Below are 21,311 nucleotides of genomic sequence, written 5' to 3'. Positions count from 1 at the left end.
AATCAATATGAGAAAATTTTATATCTGGAATGGTCAAAATTTTAAATTGGTCCATCCCTAATATTTTTCGATGTTCAATAGAAAAGATCAACACTACTATATTTCCCTATCTGTTTCAAATTACCTTAATTATTAATTGCTCAATGTAGAAAATGTTTGAGAGAGCTAAGACAAAACTATGTAATTCAGAATTCAAGAAATTTCCAATCAGTTGATGCCATATTACAACACACCAAGTAGAAAGTAGAAACAGCTAGAGATCTAGGTCCAATGACAACCAGGTCCCCCTGGGTCCACATCCCATGATCTGGATCCAATGAGAACCAAGTCCCCCTCAGTCCAGATCCTATTTGAACCAGGTCCCCCTGGGTCCAGATCCTACGAGAACCAGGTAGGTCCCCCTGGATCCAGATCCCATGAGTAGCAGGTCCCCTGGGTGAGGATCTCATGAGAACCAGGTCCCCTGGGTCCGGATCTCGTAAGAAGCAGGTCCCCTGGGTCCGGATCTCGTAAGAAGCAGGTCCCCTGGGTCCGGATCTCGTAAGAAGCAGGTCCCCTGGGTCCGGATCTCATGAGAACCAGGTCCCCTGGGTCCGGATCTCGTAAGAAGCAGGTCCCCTGGGTCCGGATCTCGTAAGAAGCAGGTCCCCTCGGTCCGGATCTCGTAAGAAGCAGGTCCCCTGGGTCCGGATCTCTTGAGAACCAGGTCCCCTGGGTCCGGATCTTGTGAGAACCAGGTCCCCTGGGTCCGGATCTCGTGAGAACCAGGTCCCCTGGGTCCGGATCTCGTGAGAAGCAGGTCCCCCTGGTTCCAGATCCAATGAGAACCAGGTCCACCTGGGTCCAGATCCCATGAGAACCAGGTCCCTGGGTACAGATCCAGCGAGAAGTAGGTCCCTCTGGGTTCAGATCTCATGAGAACGAGGCCCCTGGGTCCACATCCAATGAGAACAAGGTCCCTCTGGATCCACATCCAATGAGAACCAGATACCTTGGTCCACATCCCACGAGAACCAGGCATTCTGATACTGGAACTAGATGCTCAAAAACAAGAAATTTGAAAATGTCTCTTTAATGCAAATTTAGAATTTTACTGCTAGTATTGCATGCAATATCAGGAAAATATTCGGACCTAAAAGGGATGAAGAAACAGGTGAGTGGAGAAGGTTACATAATTTAGAACTGCACAATTTGTATTCCTGTCCAGATATTATTAGAATAATTACATTTAGAAGACTTAGGTGGATAGGCCATGTGGCATGAATGGGAAAGGAAAGAAGAGTTTACAAGATTCTTGTTGGCAAACCTGATGGTAAGAGACTTGTAGGAAGGCCAAGATGAAGGGCCAAGATGAAGATTGAAGGGCCAAGATGAAGATTGAGGGAAAATGTCAAGATGGACCTAAAGGAAATGGGTAAGGATGGATTGATCTTGTCCAGGACAGGCACAAATGGAAGGCTTGTGTTGCTGCAGCAACAAACCTTCGGGTTTAAGAAGGCTTGAGTTAGTTAGTATTGCATGCAACACACTGGAACTTTTGCTTTCACTGAAGTTGAACATCAAGAATGTGGTAAAGGTAGTAACAGAGACAATGACAACAAAGAGCTCCATCCTCAGAAGATGTTTTGGTGTTTTAAGTCCACTTTATGCACAGTAAGGAAAATCGGGACTGGACCTACAGTTTAAAGTGGAATCCGAACCACTATGTGCCTCAACCTGGGACCCCATGAATTGTGTTTAGTATTATTTCCTTGTTGATGAACTAATTATGTGTGTGTGAATTTTTTTATATAGAAATACTGCCACTAACATAATTCCACAGTACTTTTTATTTTAAATAAATTTTAAAAATGAATGTCTTACTTCCGCAAAGTAGCCATCACCAACTCCATCCCGGTAGTAGATGATTTTATGTGGAGCTTGGCCATTGTTTTTTTCCAGGAAGTATTTTAGGAACTTTGTTACAATACTCTCCATATCCCAGATCATCTCCACCCTTGGAGGTTGGAGCCTCCATTCAAATCCATACTGGAATAGGGCTGTTCCTTCACAGCTTGCAACCACCTATTAACAAACATGTACAATTATAAAAAAATCAACATTTCCTACAATTATTTTAATTGTGCATATGCAATACAATGTTGTGTGAGCTGAAAGTGCTCAAGAGTGCACATTTACACATGCATTCTATTACAGACAAATATTTTGTAACTCATTGAAAAGTTATGTGAAAATTGTGCCTCAACTAGAGATTCAAATGACTCGAACCTGCTGTGGCAAAGTCCTACCACTGAGCTGCCAAAACAAACACTGGCATCCTCACAATTTCCATCAATTTGTGTGGATTTTGTTTCAAGGAGGATGGGGGTGTCACACAATTAAATTTAACACCAAAAACTGTAATATGTAGGGAAACTAGATACACTACATACATACATTTATGAATAAAATTGAAATTTCAATGATATGATATACAGGGTGGGTCAAAAAAGGTAACTGAAATACCAACTACTTAATGCTTTCAGTTAAGAATTTTTTGGGCAACCTTGTACAACTAAACATTTCACAGTTACAAGGAAACTTACTGCAGCAACCGATGGATTTCCTGATCCTGGAGATGGGTGGGTTACATCTGCTCCAATTAGCATGGTAGGTTCTTCTAGACAAGGTCTGCAAAGAAAGAAAAATGACAGAACATTTCAGTGTGTTACATCATTAACAAGTAATTTTATTTTCCAAGAATAGTGTGATATTGTAACTTAACTTATTACAGTGGAACCCTGATGTTACATTTTTACACATTATACAAAATTGAGTTTCCACTGTAGGGATGCAACATTACATGTATGGATGCTACCTCATACATGTAATTTCAATGTATGAAATGTGGTACAGAAAGAGCTGAATTGTTAGCTTATTGAAAAAGAGCAATGCAAATGCCCTAATTAGTACCCTGGTCTAATTTTTTTTTTGTGTGTGGATATTAATGTGTGACAAATTTACAATTCATGATGGGTTAAAACAAGGAGATGCATTATCTCCATTGCTCTTTAATTTTGCTTTAGAATATGCTGTTAGGAAGGTAAAAGAAACTTACAAAGGACTAAAATTAAACAGTGCGACTCAGTTGTTAGCATACGTAGATGATGTAGATTTACTGGGGGATGATGTAAAACAATTAAGAATAATGCTAAAATATTTTTCAAAGCAGCTAAAGTGATAGGTTTGGAAGTTAGCAAAGAGATAACTAAATACGTATATGCTTACAGGCTGAAACCAAGTGTTAGGCAATAATCAACATCTAATTATTGATAACAACTCATTTAAACCAGTTTCCAAAATCAAGTACTTAGGAGTAATACAAACAAATGAAAATGATATTAAAGAGGCTTAATTCAGGAAATGTGTGCTACTTTTCTCATCATAAACTTTTGTCTTCTCATATAATATCTAAGAAACAAAGTTAAAATATACAAAACAGTAATTTTGCCTGTAGTATTATATGGATGCGAAACTTTGTCCCTTACATTGAAAGAGGAACATAAAATGAGAGTTTTTGAAAATAAGATGCTTAGGGAAATATTTGGACCTAAAAGGTATGAGGAGACAGGTGAATGGAGAAGGTTACATAATTTGTATTCATGTCCAAATATTATTAAAATGATTAAATCAAGAAGACTTAGGTGAGCAGACCATTTGGCACGAATGGGTGAGGAAAGATGACTTTACAAGATTCGTGTTGGGAGAGCTGATGGTAAGAGACCATAAGAGACCAGTAGGAAGGCCAAGATGAAGATTGAAAGATAGCATTGAGATGGACCTAAAGGAAATCGGTAGGGATGGAAGGGATGGAAAGGATAGGATAGGGACAGATGGAAGGCCTGTGTTGCTGCAGCCATGAACCTTTGAGTTTAAGAAAGCTAGAGAGTTTGTTAGTTTAAAATTCTGTCATTTTCTTATAATCTTTATGGATAATCTCCATGCCCTACTATTTAAAAGAATAAATGTCTAAATACACAACTTCTTTTGCGCTGCAGTCACTTCGAAACGCACATTTATTCAGGTAAATGATCCATTCAGGTTGTTCAAGGACCATTTGGCATTTTATACTGGATTGGTAGAAAATCGGCTATCGGCAAATTTTATATCAGTACTTTACTGGTATCTGCAAAAATTTCATATCGGCCCAACCCTAATTCATAGTCATTGACGACACATCAAGATCTGCATATTTTCCATGATCCCCTAATTGTTCTGAGCAGCGTATATTGTTAAGAATTTATGAATATATTCACATACAATAAAGTTCCTTTATACACTGCCAGGCACACACTCACCTGAAAGTCTGTCCTAATGTGTGATTGATTCCTCCTAGCTTTGCATTGACCTTTTGTATGATGTTGATAATAACTTGCCTATTACACTTCCTTTGAACCGTCTGAACTTTGAGGCACTGGGTAAGAAGGCCAACTTGCAGTTCTGAGACTAATTTAACAGCACCTGTTAGAAAAGAGAGAAAAGCCCTTATTAACACCAAAATCTTTCACGAACGATGACTTTTAAATATTTGGTGTACTGACTGTTTAACTGTATTTTGTAAAAATTAGATTTAATTAGGGCTGAGCCGATACTGATGCAAAAATGCAGCGGGACACTTTTGCGGAGTCTAATTATCCTTGAAATTATGCAAAATTCAATCTTTATTTTTATTTTGCTCCAATTTTGCACGAAAAGTTGTATTTGTGATTACATAACATGTATTTTAATATTCTGAAGTAATTCTTAAATATTCTAAAGCAAATTTCTTGTTGGAGAATAATATTTACACACCATTATTGATCAGTATTTTGAACAAATTTTATTGATTGCAATTTTCAAGTATCTGTATCGGTGAGAATCGGTAAGAGTATCGGTTCAAAGTGGCATTGGCTCAGCCCTAGTTTTAATTTAATTTGATGGGAAAAAAAAGACACTGCTACAAACATTACTAAAATATTGAATGTTACATTCTTTACTCTCTTAAATTGAGCGAGCACTCATCCCTTTCATTTTCTGAGAAAAAGGCAATTTTGAATAAAAATAAGCCTCACCAATAGCAAATGTTGCTTTGCAATTTATAATCTCAGAAACTAAAAACAGTCCACTTGCATTTGTATCTCTTTCTTACTTTATGTCACATTTCTAAAATTTTTGACTAACTGTGATAATTAGATGAAACTGATGAAGGGACCCTTGCAAAAACTCCCACGCTCACGGCAGGACTTGAACCTGGGAACTTCATAGCAAGACTGATTGATTGATTTGCTTAATTTTACTTTGCTTTTGTGCTTTTGGCTAATTTGCGAAGATAGGGATGAGTGATGATATTAAGAATGGACACTCACAAACATCTATGCCCAGGCCAGGATTCGTACCTGGGACCCCTGGCATAGCTAGGCTGAACTTAGCACACTTTGCTACTGAGCTGACAACTCAGTAATATAAGTCCTTATATAAATACAACAATCTAAATTTAGTAAGTAACACAACCCAGCTTTCTTTCACCTTACCATTCAGAGAAGGAATATGGTTGGAAACAGAGTTACCAAATTTAGATCTTCCCTTATGTTACAAATTTTCAATTTAACAATTTAAGTGTTACAATTACTTACTTTTAAAAGGACCTAGTTAGTTAGAATTCCTCAGAAAAGTTACTTGCTTGTAAATGAGTTGCAAGAAAAGAGTTACTTCCAACACTGAAATCTAAAAGGTAGTGATCATAAACGACTCGATAAGTGTCAGTAATTAGAAGAAAAAGAAAGAAATTCACCATTAACTATCTACTACTGCCCCCCCCCCCCCACAAAATAAAAACAAATCAGAATTTTTTTAACATATTAGATCATTAGAATAACTGATAAACATTCAATCGACCAATAAATTATATCACATTACAATGATATTCAACTGACTGTGCAACTATTATGGCCTGGATCATTATGTAATTGAATATTTTTCTTTGTGCATATGTAGCCACACACAAATGACAAATAAGAGCTACAATTATATACATGAATTTGATTTTACAATGAAACCCCGATTTTATGCTTTTCAGGGGCCTGTAAATACAGAACGTAAAATGCGGGAAATGTAAAAAGCAGGAAAGCATAGGGGAGAGGTGAAACTTAAGTGTCAGTAAGAAACTACTTCACAATCGACATTTAGGGGGTATATTGTGTCAAAAATAATTCAACAACAATAAAGAAGTATGATTATGAATTTCTAAAGAAAAAAAGCAAGACTTGCTGTGAAAATCAGTGGAGGATTAACGCGACCCACTTTCGAGGGTAGGGACGGTGGATGACTGCTTCTATCTGCCTATTAGGTTCAATTTATGCTTCTGATTGTGTGGGATCTTCATTTACTCTGTAAACTGGTACAGTAATTAATTAGTTGCTAGATTTAGAAGAATCGGGTAATTGGAGGGGGGAGGGGGGATGTGATCATTTATATTTGGATGTCAAGCATCCTGTCACCATACTTTCACACAATGATGTTTAAGCCCTACAAATAACAGCACAAAAGCCAAGTTTCCAACAGGAGCTGTTCTACAGTGCTGCCATATTTCTCAAATAATCCCTGCATGGTGACAGCAAGGCAGCAGGTCAGAGAGTGATAATGGCGGAATTTTAGAGAAATCCACTTGAACTTCAAAAGGAGCATAGGAATGAAGGATATGATCAAAGACTATGAAAAATATTCTTATATATTTGAATACAATTACATATTTCAGTCATTTATTCTACATATTTTTATGCACATATAGTCTCATGTTTTAACTACTTCAAAATCTGGCACTTGTTAATTATTATGTAACTCTTCATTACACGTTCTCATAATTCCAAAAATAATATCCCTATGGGCTCCTAACAAGAGCAGTGTTGGTCTATTTGGTAGGACATTAGACTACTATGCAGGAGACCAGGATTCGATTCTCAGGGTGCATGATCTAAAGTCTGAATTTTTCTGACCTTGTCCCTGTATAAAGTGACTTGGTGTTTCAGCCAACCTAAAATAAATGGGTTCCTGGGGGCAACCCTGGGGAGGGAGTGGGGTAAAACTGAGTGTGCAGTATGTGATGGTGCTCAGGGCAAACATGGCGAATGTGGGGGGTAAAAACTGACAGTGTGTGTGTGTGCAGAGTGTGGTGCTGCTCACATCACCTACAATATGGCAGAGATCGAGAATGTGTGGGTCCCTACACCCCAAACCCTACATGTGCCTTCATGGTACAGTGCTCCATGGATGGAGAGCTTCACATTACCTTTACCATGAACCCCTAATGATTTCCTTCACTGTACAAATTACCATTATTATTACCATTATTATCTACTGCATAACTCACCTCGAACCTCTTTAAATGGGGGAATGATAACAAAGACCATGGTGCATCCCCTCTTTTTGATATCAGTGAAGTGTTTTCTTAGCTCTGCCATGGACCGGTCCATGTTCCTTGTATTAAAATTGATCATCAAAGGTCGGTCCACACATTCAAATTCGTTTCCCATTTCTCTGCCAACTCCACGCAGCATATTATCAAACCTCCTAGAAGTAGTTCATGCATGATGTTAGTAATGAACTTGAAATGAAAAACATGAAAATAACATCTGTCAATGTAGCTTCTTCAGCTTAGACCATTTCATACTCTATACTCTCAGGACCTTTCTGGCTACCTTCATGAAAATTCAAGTTTTTGATGCCATAAGATAATTTCACATTCATATTAATTATCAATAATAATTGAAGTATTAGAGGTCAACTCAAAATCCTTTTAACCCAATATCACAATTATTTAAAAACGAACACTATTTATATAAAATTAAGTCATTCGCACAGATTAATTTGTCACTGTGTAGAGATAAAGATATTGAGTAGAGGCTGCTGCTTTACGATGTGGCACACACAGGAGATGTACTATGTAGCAATGTGAGCAAAAAATACAGGCTCGACCAGGACTTGAACCCAGGTCTCTGGCATACAGTGACATTTCTCTAGCAACAGAGCTACTGAGCCAGCTCTAGCTTCCAACACAGGTAAGACAGCAACACCGAAAAATCGGGCAAACCTGGAGCTGGCCCAGTAGTTCAGTTGGAAGAGCAATGGCATGGTATGTCAGACACCCTGTTTTGAGTCCTGGTTTCACTAAAATTTCTCCAAAATAATAGTATGTTTGCATATTTGGTTATTTTACATTGATTCTCTAATTTTTCCAGTTAACCTTTAGATTGATCAATTGATTTACTTTATTTTACTTTGCTTCTTGCGTCACTTGTGGCTAATTTGCGAAGATGGTGATGAGTGATGATATGATGAATGGACACTTACAAACATCCATGCCAGGACAAGATTCGAACCCGGGACCCCTGGCATCATAGCATGATGTGCTAACCACTCTGCCAAGGAGACCGGCTTAACCTTTAGAGGACAGAGCTTCACGCATGGGTAAAGACCCCCAAAAATAAACCGAAGTGAATAAAAAATATATTTAGCAGTGGTACATTCCTACATAGTACTTCATTGAGTACTTTTTTCCTTTGTTGCGCATCAACAATTTTGTTTTTAATGTTTTGTTTACATTATATCATATTTGCTTTAACATTGGTAAACCTTTATATATATATATTTATTTTGACCCAGGTTCCGATTGTGTAATTTTTATATCAACTTGATGCACACTTGTATTTTGTATGAATTGAATTTTTTTCACATCTATAAGTACATATAGAACAATTTTTTCTGCTTACCTACTGCTTTTGTCGGGCAGAATTATTTTTTTCCATCTCATTCCTGTTAATAATGATTTGTGTGTGTGTGTGTTTGTTTGTTTGTTTGTTTGTTTATATTGCGTAGTAGTTGTGGTGTGTGTATGTTTATATTGTGTTATAGTTGTGATGTGTTTGTGTGTGTCTTGTGTAGTAGTTATGCTGTCTGATGTGTTTGTGTTCGTCTTGTGTAGTAATTGTGCTGTCTAATATGTTTGTGTTTGTCTTGTGTAGTAGTTCCTCCATTCATATTGGGGGTTAGGCGTAGAGCTGACAACTCTGCACTGTAAAAAGACATGTCAAGAAACAGAAATATAAGGCCATGGATGTTCCCAAGGTAAAATATTCCGGAGGTAAAATAGTCCCCCGTTCGGATCTCCGGGTGGGGACTACTTTGGGAGGTCCCTGGACTAAGGATAAGATCTTCATTAGGAATAAGGATATTAAATTAGGCACCTGGAATGTTCTGAGCCTTTACCGGCCTGGGGCATTTCAGTGTACAGTTAATGAGATAGTGAAGTATAAATTAGATGTAGTAGCTGTCCAGGAAGTTAGGTGGCCAGGAGAAGGGAATTGTAAAACTAAAAATTATACTTTTTTCTATGGTGGTACTGAAAATCATAATTTTGGAACAGGCTTTTTCATAAATAATAGAATTATCTCGGCTCTTAAAACAGTAGAATTTATTAATGATAGGATATCATATGCAGTTTTACAGGGTAGGTGGTGTAAAATTATTTTAATAAACATACATGCACCAACGGAAGATAAAGATGATAACAATAAAGATGATTTTTATACAGAGTTAGAACAGGTCTTTGATAAATTTTCTCAGTATGATATGAAAATTCTGTTAGGTGACTGTAATGCACAGATTGGCAAAGAAGAGACATTTAAACCCACGATTGGTAAAGAAAGTCTTCATGAATTAAGTAATGATAATGGTATAAGATTGATTACTTTTGCAACCTCAAAGAATTTAATTGTGAAAAGTACCACTTTTAAACATAAAGATATCCATAAATATACCTGGTCTTCTCCAGATGGTAAAACTCATAATCAGATAGATCATATTCTCATTGATAAGAGAAGGCATACTAGTATAATTGACGTTCGTACACATAGAGGTGCTGACTGTGCCAGTGACCATTATTTAGTAATTGCTAAATTAAGAGAAAGACTCTCAGTGATAAATCATAAGCAACAAAATCTAAAAGTTATAAAATTTGATACAGGAAAGTTTGTTGATGAAAGAATTAAGAAAGATTACCAAATTAAACTGTCAAATAGATTTGATGTTTTGCAGGATTTAAATGATGATGAAAATATAAATGAAACAGACGTAAATAAGAATTGGGAGCACATACGTAATGCAATAGAATCAGCAGCTAAAGAAAGTATAGGATACCATAAACCAAGAAAAAGTAAGCCGTGGTTTGATAATGAATGTCATAATCTAATAGAAATAAGAAATCAGGCTAGACTTAGATGGTTAAATAACTCGGATGATACAAATCTAAGCAATTATAATAGAATAAAGCGAGAAGTTAACCGCACGTTTAGAAGTAAAAAAAGAGATTACTTGAAAAGCAAAATTAACGAAATTGAAACAAACAGCAAAAATAAAAATATCAGAGATTTATATAAAGGTGTAAATGAATTTAGAAAGGGGTGGCAACCTAAAGTAAACTTGATAAAAGATAAAGATGGTGATTTTCTAGCTGACCCATGCGATATTCTAAATAGATGGAAGAACTACTTTAATGACCTTTTAAATGTCCATGTAGGAGATAAATCAGAAGTAAATGAAGTCCACACAGCAGAACCTTTAGTTCCAGAACCTAACTTGACGGAAGTTAAAGATGCTATTAAAAGGCTAAAGAATAACAGAGCACCTGGCATTGATTTAATACCAGCTGAGTTAATTAAATATGGTGGAAATTCATTAATATGTCAAATTCATAAATTAATTTGTTTAATATGGAATAAAGAAGAAATCCCTCAACAGTGGAAAAAATCCATAATTGTTCCTGTGTTTAAAAAAGGTGATAAAATGAACTGCAATAATTACCGTGGAATTTCTCTACTCTCAACAACATACAAAATATAGTCTAACATTATTTTAACAAGACTAACCCCATATGCTAATGAAATTATAGGTGATTATCAATGTGGATTTAAACGTAACAGATCAACTACAGATCAAATTTTTCACATCAGACAGACACTTGAAAAAAAGTGGGAATATAATCAAAATGTCCATCAGCTATTCATTGATTTCAAAAAAGCATATGATTCGGTCAAAAGAGATAAATTATATAATATATTAGTAGAGTTTGGAATACCTAAGAAGCTTGTTAGTATGATAAAAATATGCACCAGTGAAACAGAAAGTAAAATTCGTGTGGGTAATAATATGTCTGACAAATTTACAATTCATGATGGGTTAAAACAAGGAGATGCATTATCTCCATTGCTCTTTAATTTTGCCTTAGAATATGCTGTAAGGAAGGTAAAAGAAACTAAAGAAGGACTAAAATTAAATGGTGTGACTCAGTTGTTAGCATATGCAGATGATGTAGACTTACTGGGGGATGATGTGAATACAATTAAGAATAATGCTAAAATATTTTTCAAAACTGCTAAAGAGATAGGTTTGGAAGTTAACAAAGAGAAAACTAAATATATGCTTACAGGCCGAAACCAAGTGTTAGGTAATAATCAAAATCTAATTATTGATAACAACTCGTTTGAACCAGTTTCCAAATTCAAATACTTAGGAGTAATATTAACAAATGAAAATTATATTAAAGAGGAAATAAAAAGTAGGCTTAATTCAGGAAATGCATGTTACTTCTCTCTTCATAAACTTTTGTCTTCTCGTTTAATATCTAAGAAACTAAAAGTTAAAATATACAAAACAGTAATTTTGCCTGTAGTATTATATGGGTGTGAAACTTGGTCCCTTACATTGAAAGAGGAACATAAATTGAGAGTATTTGAAAATAAAATCCTTAGGAAAATCTTTGGACCTAAAAGGGATGAGGAGACAGGTGAGTGGAGAAGGTTACATAATTTAGAACTACATAATTTGTACTCATGTCCAGATATTATTAGAATAATTAAATCAAGAAGACTTAGGTGGGCAGGACATGTGGCACGAATGGGAGAGGAAAGAGGAGTTTACAGGATTCTTGTTGGGAAACCAGATGGTAAGAGACCTGTAGGAAGGCCAAGACGAAGATGGAGGGACAACGTTGAGATGGACCTAAAGGAAATCTGTAGGGATGGAAAAGAGTATATAGAACTTGCTCAAGATAGGAACAGATGGAAGGCCTGTGTTGCTGCAGCCATGAACCTTCGGGTTTAAGAAGGCTAGAGAGTTAGTTTTAGTTAGTTAGTTAGGTACATTCCTACCACTATGCAATGTTTTGTTGAAAATAGGCTGATGCTTTATGACCAATTTGTCATATGCATCTACTTAATAGCAAGTACTTTACTCACACACCATTAGAGGTGCGACATTGATGCCTGCCCTGTATTGTCAGTTGCAAGCAAGCACTTCTAACAGTTTGCAAAAGTTCCTGCAGATAGCACCATTCTTGTTTAGGGAATGCACCCATTCATAAAAAGTTGCATAAATTGTCCTTTTAACATAACAATATTGTCTTTTTATTCTTGTTAAAAAAATAAAATCCCGACTATACTTGGGGTTATTGTATGTTTACTAATATGTATTTTAAACAGTTGAGTACACTAGTTTCTTCTTGTTTCTTGTGATTCTCACTAGATACCGCCATAATCACTTTTGTTTTCCATTTAGTTCTTGTTATTCCCACTAGATATCATGGTAATTGCTTTCGTTTTGTATTTGCATTCTTACTGTTTCGAGTAGAGTCTCTAAGTCAGACGGTTCCAGCAGCTACCACTTTTCTTATTCATGTTTCGTGAAAATAGACAGTTCAGAAGAATCCTTAGTTCATGCTGCTAAAGTCATTCCTCATATTCATCTAATGGTGATATTGCAAGTGTGGTGTGAAATTGATACATCTGGACAGCTTCCACATGCAGATTCCTTTCACAAATAATCCAAAAATTCATTTCGAGCAATGAACTAAGGATGTCATGTACTATTCAGTTTATTGATGATTATGTTAAGATATAAGTAGCACGAAGAGAATCAAGATATATGTGAGGAGTGTGATGTAACTTTGTGCATTGATCCATTTTTCAAGGTCTATCACACAGCCACTAACATATAAACAGAAGGAATTCATGTACAGTATATGCGCTAATGTGCTTTTTAGTTAAATGGTGAGTGATAATATACCTTTTTCTTTGTGAAATTGATACCTCTGGACAACTTCCATCTGTAGCTTCACATGAGAGATCAGAAAAAATGCTGTTTACTTTGATCACGAATATACTTGGGATTTTAAAATCGGTACTTTTGTGAGATCAATATTTCATTGTTGTGTTCCTAAAAATTAATCTAAGAGGTGTCATGAATATTGGACCTAAGTGTTTATTTCAGCAATAAAAAAATTTGATGAAAATTGGAACATATTTTTTGGAATAATCTGTATATTAAACAAAAATCAGTTTTTCAGGATTCCTTAAAAGTGACAAACATGGCATCGAATTAGTCCACACTTGTGGCAAATTAGTTGGAGCTATTTTCTGAACAAAAGTAGATGCGAAAATTAACAGAAAGAAGTTCCAAAACTTACATATAAAAACTTGTGTGTTTGTTTCATAAATGCAACAATAAGCAAGTGGCATGTTAATAGAACCTTAATCCTTAAACGACCAAGCGTGTTTTCCCGGTATATGCACGCACGAACGAGGCATTTTCAGCGGGAATTTTAAATTTCTGCATGCTTTTATATAATTTTATATCTCTGGAACTAAGAAAGCTGGAGTTACAAATTATACCTTGTTTTGTTCAGTACAGATGTGACTATAAGCCTATGACATAAAAACCAAATTTTCCAATATCGGGTAGAAGAAGAAGAAAGAAGAGAAACTTGTTTTTTTTTCCCTACGAAATTTCAAAATCGGCGGGCTCCCACGTGGCAACGTAAATGTGCAAAATTATTATTTTATTCTGTTCGTTCCCTTGGTAAAAGTACTATTACAAATTCTAGAACTCAGAAAATAAATTTTTAAAAAATCTAAAATTATACCTTGTTTTGTTCAGTACAGATGTGACTATAAGCCTATGACATAAAAACCAAATTTTCCATTATCGGGTAGAAGAAGAAGAAGAAAGAAGAGAAACTTGTTTCTTTTTTTCTACGAAATTTCAAAATCGGCGGGCTCCTACGTGGCAACGTAAATGTGTAAAATTATTATTTTAGTGCGTTCGTTCCCTTGGTAAAAGTGCTATTACAAATCCTAGAACAGAGAAAATACCGATAATGAAATTTAAAAAAAAAATCTAACAAGATTTTCGGAGGGCTGCCCCCCCACCCCATAACCCAAATAAAATTAAACCTTAGTGGTTGTTTATCACATACATCAAGACTGATGCAGAACTAAAAACATATATATCCGAACAAAAACAGTCACCGTATGTCCAAAAAAGTCAGATACTACACGCAAAAGCATCTTGTCACCTATAGGTGACAATAAATACCGGCTGTCACCTATAGGTGACGGGCGGTCGTTTAAGGGTTAAAGCACTCAACAATGCAGTGTTGTAATGGTTTCATAAAAGCGTTTTTGGTTTGATTTGGCGCAACCTTGGTGGCAAGTAGGTGAAAAGTAGACTCACTCTAATGGATACTACGGTTACATAGTGAAAAGTGTTGTAGGAAGTAAATCTTGTCCTATTATTGCTTTAATCTGTGATTTTAAAGTAAAATTGGTCACAATGTAAAATAAAATATAATTCGATGCAAACGAAACAAAACTGTATTTTCAGATGCTTGACAGTCTACTGTATCGTGCAAGGCCCACGCGGAAAATAGGTGAAGCACTTGCACAGAAAAACCTTGTGGAGTATTTTATGTAACCTTGAACTAAAATATAGGCAACTACATTAGTACTTAATTTTTCCCTTTGCTTTGATAGTTTAAACTACTAAACAACACATTTTATCAAATTATTCAGCTAGTCTCCTGAAATTTATTTAAAAAAAATTAAAGGTAGAAATTATTTTTAGGTAACTTTGTGAAATAGTCAGATTTGTTAAAAAATAATTAAGGTTATCAACTTCTAATCCTTGTGTCGATTTGTGACTTGAAATAGATGAAGAAACAAAGTGACTTAGTGAAATAGACAAAGACACAAACACAATGAAACAGGCCTCTCCGATGATGCAGTGGTACCATCATTGCCTTGTAATCAAGGGATCATGGGTTCGATACCCAGTGGAGACACACAGTTTTTTGGATCCCACTGTAAACTGTAGGTTCAGTCACAATTAGCCTTTCTCTACATGAAGTGGACTTAAACAGGTTCAATCACTCAATCAAAACACAATGAAACATCCATGCCTCCTCTAGGATTCATAACTAGAATTCCTGACTCCATAAAACGTAACATGCCACACCATGGAAGGTGACTAAGACAATCCCCCCCTCACCAAAAGAGTAATAGAGTTTAAAAGTGTAAAACCTAATTACATACCCTATTTCATCCTCTCTAATGTATCTGTCAAGATAGACAATACAATAGTAACACTTCTGGGCTGCTTGGCGAAATGGCAGTGGTTCCCATCCTCCATTTCTTGGAAGCACAGTCTATTGAAAGAAAAAGAAACTAATTCTATTGAAACTATACAGATTAAGTCAACTTCAAATTCACATTTCATGCTGCTAAACTCAAAACAAATAACATGCAAGTTACCATGACTAGCAACTCAAAAGTGTAGTCATCTTTTTTTTTAAAAAAAAGTTTCTCAACATAAATTTTGTTGTAGAACAATATCTTGCATCTCATAGGATTCTCGTGGGATCGCAAAAGTGTACAAGTGTTTTATTAAAAATCAGATTCAGATACCTGAGTATTGATATTAACCAATGTCAATGTTTGTGAACTTCTCTCCTATCGTGTTGTGTAACTGAATAAAAGGAAACAACATTTCTGAAATAAAATCAAAGGATTTAGAAGATTCAATCTGAATGGAACGATCATAGAAAAGAAGCAGCAGCAACTTTACACAACCCATGCAGCACAATGTCCAGATCAGATCCATGGATATTATGGATGTCAATTAGATATCCATTGGATAACTATGGGATATCCAGAACTGGACATCTGAAACTTGCCCAATTCTAGATATGTAATACATAGCACATGTATAGAACTGGCTGTCAGAAACATTGTCCAATTCCAAATATCCAATACGTCACCAGATCTTGTCCAAAAAAAGGATATCCAAAATAGATCCAATTCTGGATATCCAAAATATATATAGATCTTGTCCAAAATGGGATATCCAAAAAAATCCAATTCTGGATATCCAAAACATATCTAGATCTTGTACAAAAATTGATATCCAAAACACATCCAATTCTGGATATCTAATACATAGCTAGAAATGGCCCACAACTGGATATCTAACAATGAACATAAATAGGATCTGTTTTGGATATTAGAAAATGATCATAGTATTTCCGTTGTATACTTTTTCATTCTTTATTGTGGAATTGAAATAATAATTGCATTGAAGCATTAGCGTTTAGAAATTTATTTATCTGTTATTTAGTGATTTAATTTTAATCAGAAACACTACAATACACTGCAGACAAGAATCTGGTCAATGATCACTTATAGCATTCAAATCTCCATAGGATATTATAAGATCCATGTATATTAGCGATATTCATTTTACGTCCATATGAGCTCCCAGTCTGGATATTCAGAGGACCACTCGTGTGTCCACTGTCTGTGTCCCAGCGAGTTACGCATGTTCATGCAAGTCCAGGTGAAAGTGCATTGTCTCGCTGATAGTCACCAGTATGAATTCAGGAAGTTGCGACACGTAAACGTGGCAGTGAAAAACAAGCTGTCTATGCTCTGCTTATCATGGAAATGCGTGTGAATATAAGATATTTGTTGGATGTGCGAACGTGCAAAAAGAGGAGGAGGAGGAGGAGGAGGAGGAGGAGGAGGAGGAGGGAGGGAGGGAGGGAGAGAGGGAGAGAGGGAGGGAGAGAGAGAGAGAGAGAGAGAGAGAGAGAGACAGAGACAGAGAGAGAGAGAGAGAGAGTAAATTACATTTCCACAACTATTATAGTGTCTTCCTTGGTGTCCTTTTCCCACTTTTGCCTTTGCTCCGACTGGCAATGAAGGATTATGCAAGGAGGTGGACAAAAAAAAAAGTACGAACACTGTGGTACGACACAAAAATCTTTATTCATAGAAAGTTATCCAACAGTTGGCCTGAATTTCAGCCTGTATCTAACATGGAGTGGACAAATACAGGTCACATACAATGTTCAATACACACCCATTCTTCGTGGAGGTGGAAACCTTTGGCCTACAAATTAATCAACAAATGTTTAACTATGTTAAGATCAGGCAACTGGGGAGGCTAGCTGAGATGTTCCACTTCATCTTTGTGTTCATTAAACCATGCTTTGATTCACTGTACAATGTGGATGGGGGCATTGTCATTTTGGAACAGTCTGGATTATAGGATGGAGATGTTCACCATGAATACTGCAATATTCCTCTGCTGTGATCCTCCCATGGAGGACAAGTGGTCCAAGACTACACCAACATATCACACCCCACAATCACAGAACCCCCTTCATCATTAACAGTAGGAAGCAGGCAGTGAACATGAAAGGCTTCTGCGGGCATATTTCACATAGAAACATGCCCAATGGACAGAAATAATATGAATGCACATTTGTCAGACCAAATTACTTGTGCTCACTGTTGTTGTGTCCAGCCTCTATGCTCTTGGCAACATTGCCAATGCTCCACAGTACTATGTGGTGTCACCAATGGTTTTTTAACAGCCGTCTAGCCATGAATGCTAACATTATGCAGTTCCCAATGCAATGCATAGTTTGGTTGATACAGGGTCCAGGATGTAGAGTTCATCTTGGAGGTTATATGCGACACTGCTGTCTTGGGCTCTCAACCACTATTCACTTCAATGTCCATCATCTCTGTCAGTGCCAACTTTCACAAACTGTTCTCTTTCAAAGATGATGCATTATCTTCTTTACTGTAGGCTGTCATGACAGTTGACACCATGCTCCATGCAAGCCGCACAAGGTTGGATGTTTTCGTCACTGAGGCTTCAGCTGTTGCACTCCAAAAATTATGCCTCTTTGGAAGTATGAGAGGTCAGATGTCGTAACTCTATTTGACTGGTAGCAGAATGTTCATATACAATCCATGCGACTGCTGCTGATGAAACAATACCTCTGCCTTCACAGTCACTAGGTGGCAGAGGCTTTTGTACCAGGTACTGTGGCTGTACTGTAAGCACAAATTATGCCCATTTCCCTATGTCCACCATTTGCATGTAATTAATTAGTAATGTATTTGGAAAAATCGGATTTTTTTTGTTTGTTGTTTTCAAAGTATCTTGAATGGTCTTACAAGTTCAGTGCTGGTGAGACATGTGTGTCATCGGCTTTTACCGAGAGAAGCCAATGTCACACGGTGTGTGACACTGACATTGTTAGTTAGCATTTGCCAGTTGTGAGTCAGTTATTGGCTTGGGAGGTTGTATTTGTTCCGGCTTCTGAGGAACATACTACTGCATTGATTTACATGACTGGTTTTGTGGTTACGTGTTTTGTGTTGTTTCTATGAAACCATATGTTGCAGGGCCGTCAAAGGCAAAAGGACAATGTACTGACCAGGTAACCAAGAGGACATTGAAAGAAGCAAAGTTATATAAAATTGCCCAGGCATCATTCGACATCTCCAGCAAAACATTTGTTGATTCCAGGCCCGTAGCCAGGATTGTTTTGGGGAGGGGGGGGTCATTCCTTATTGGTAGCTGCCATCTACAGGTGAAGCAGTGGAGGTATAGAAGCATTGAACATGGGAATTTATCAGTATATTACAGCTTATTCTTCAAGATTCTGCTAATGAAATAAAATTAACTATCACAATAGACTATTTAAATTTGATATTTAAGGATTTCGGTGGGGAGGGGTTTCAGCCCCCGATACTGTAAACTATTCTAGTGATGGCGGTATTATCAGAAAGAGGCTAACCTCCTACAGCAATGCCGAGGCTTATGGAACATCTTCCCATCTAAGCTTGACAGAACACACAGAACAAGATGCAGATTTTGCAACCAAAATAACATTCGGAAGACAACACAATATTACTCCACCGACTCTGAAGATCAACCTGGACTGTGTTTGACATCTCTTTGGCACAATTCCACAACAATTGAAGAGTTGTGTTATTGCCTGTGCAGTGTTGTGAGTAGGTGCATACCATTACTACTTTTATTGAAGTGATTTGTCACGTTCATTGTTCTGGAATGAACTCTCTATGCCCTCTTATGTGTGCAACAATAGATAGTTTTGACTGAATTTGTAATTCCGAAAGCAAGTTTATTTCTTAAAAGACACATTATTTATCAGTTTTAAATGTATGGTATTTGTTGTAACAATAATAAAGTATCTTATTTATCTTTAGCAATACCTTTCTTCAGACGTTTTGGAGTTAGAAGTGATATAATACCATGGCACACACTGGAGATACTGGCCTCTAACAAAAAAATTTACGCAAAAGGCCGGTGACGCACACCGTGTGACTCCCTCCAAAATCTTCTCCAAACTAACAAAAATGAATTGTACATTGGCAAAATATCATAACGTTTCCTGGCCGGTAAACGAATAAAGATCCTGTCAGGACTTGCTCAGAATATTGTAGAATAATGAGTTTTCACAGGAAACGGTGAGGATGCTTACCTTTAGCAAAGTAAGCGAAGGTCAAGGAAATGGAACAAAACCACATGAGAGAGGAAGCACGAGAGGAACAATAGCTAGAACTATAGATTTATTCATTTGCCGAGCAGGGTAAGTTACTTCACCCTAACCTGCCATTCTCATTGATCAGTCACAAGTGTTTAAATCTAAAACACGAGTTTACATTAATGATAAGCTAGGTATACACACCTGCCCCTTTTAGGACCATCTCTACCATCAAGTGCTACAATTGGTGGGGGTGAGCAACACCCCTTGGTTCGATCCCCACGTTCCAAAGGCTGGATATGATATAACAAATACTTGTTTATAAACAAAATCAAGGTACCGGATTTTGACGTGCACAACACATCCAGGCAACAGCCTGTGGCATACGCAATGCAAAATGGACCGGCAGTAAACATGTTCATTCTGTCCTGCACATTTGAAGTGACCAATATATTTCCTGTTGCACACACATTTGATATTGTATTTGCCACTTTTTAATGGTGTGTAAAGAAAAAATGTATTTTTTTTATACAGGGAAATTATATTTGGTACTATTATGGCAGGTTTGTAGGCTGTCTTGAAACCTTGTTTCTTCAACAATCTATAATTTCCTTGGAAACCCCTTTGATAACTTGCACTCCCAACCATATCTTATTTCTCGCTTGTTCATCTTTTTATCTACATTGTTATTCCAGCGTAATTATTCTATTCTCTCATTCTAATTTTTGTATGGATCTATAAATAATACTAGGTTCATAATTTTGCATAGCTAAAATTTTAAATATTGCAATTTCTTCCCAAAATACTTCCTTTGTCTGTACTACCGACATGATTCACATGTGCAGAGTTGAAACAGATATTTATTTTTTTTGTTTGCAGTGGTTGAATGACTTGTGTACGCAAGTCAGAAAAAAAAGAGAAAGATATATGGAGGGAGGCGGGGGATCAACACCCAAGAATTTTCCATTACGTCATGACTTCCAGACATCAGTTGCAAGGCTTGTTTCAGTCAATGGTACTCTTGATATTCCTAGTGTCCACACCTGGTTACAATTCCATTTTTACTTTACTATGCGATGAGAAGCCAGCAAAATAAAAGTTTTATTTTTTATGTGTGCTGTGTTTCCTCTTGTGAGCAGGTAAGATGAACGTTCTGCTCAGCATGTGTTAGAAATTATTTGTGTGAATTTTGGGAAACATTTCCTTCCAATTTTATTTCCATTAGTAACATTATGTTAGTGTAAAAAAACACCAACATAAAATTATAAGAAACAACCTAAACTGGGATAATCAACCAAGTTTAGATTTATTTCCATAATAAAAGGGTCCACCATTTTATACATTTTGATACATGCAAGATAATTCATTTATCATTCTGCTAGACACTTGCATTTTCAAGATACATAAAAATTATGTTATAAATTATTAAGTATGCTATGTGTCAATATTTTCTAAAATATCAGTAACTTTTTTACATGAATTTAAAAGAAAAATTAACAAGTATTAAACTTGATATGTTAAAACTTTCCTCTGATTTCATTTCATTCACTTTACTAGTACTTACATTGTTTTTATATTGTAGTTTTGGTGGATTCAAAACACGTGC

At 36.4% G+C, this 21,311-nt stretch overlaps 1 protein-coding gene across 2 annotated transcripts in view; it reads right to left on the bottom strand.

Annotated features, from left to right (window-relative positions):
* The window catches only part of LOC145978427 (protein argonaute-2-like), a 97,777-nt gene that overhangs the window by 12,826 nt on the left and 63,640 nt on the right, over positions 1 to 21,311 (bottom strand). For both annotated transcript variants that reach the window (XM_083111065.1, XM_083111074.1), the window contains exons 13-18: positions 21,270 to 21,311; positions 15,435 to 15,547; positions 7,385 to 7,584; positions 4,338 to 4,500; positions 2,586 to 2,670; positions 1,864 to 2,064 (exon numbers count right to left, since the gene is read on the bottom strand). The exon at positions 21,270 to 21,311 is cut by the window's right edge and continues 84 nt beyond it. In XM_083111065.1, coding sequence (XP_082967191.1) covers positions 1,864 to 2,064; positions 2,586 to 2,670; positions 4,338 to 4,500; positions 7,385 to 7,584; positions 15,435 to 15,547; positions 21,270 to 21,311 — 804 coding nt within the window. The remainder of the gene's footprint in view (positions 1 to 1,863; positions 2,065 to 2,585; positions 2,671 to 4,337; positions 4,501 to 7,384; positions 7,585 to 15,434; positions 15,548 to 21,269) is intronic.

This window comes from Lepisma saccharinum, chromosome 1 (genome assembly GCF_977018435.1).
Source record: "Lepisma saccharinum chromosome 1, izLepSacc3.1, whole genome shotgun sequence".
In the NCBI taxonomy this organism is placed as follows: domain Eukaryota; kingdom Metazoa; phylum Arthropoda; class Insecta; order Zygentoma; family Lepismatidae; genus Lepisma; species Lepisma saccharinum.
This window is presented reverse-complemented; position numbering and strand designations above follow the sequence as displayed.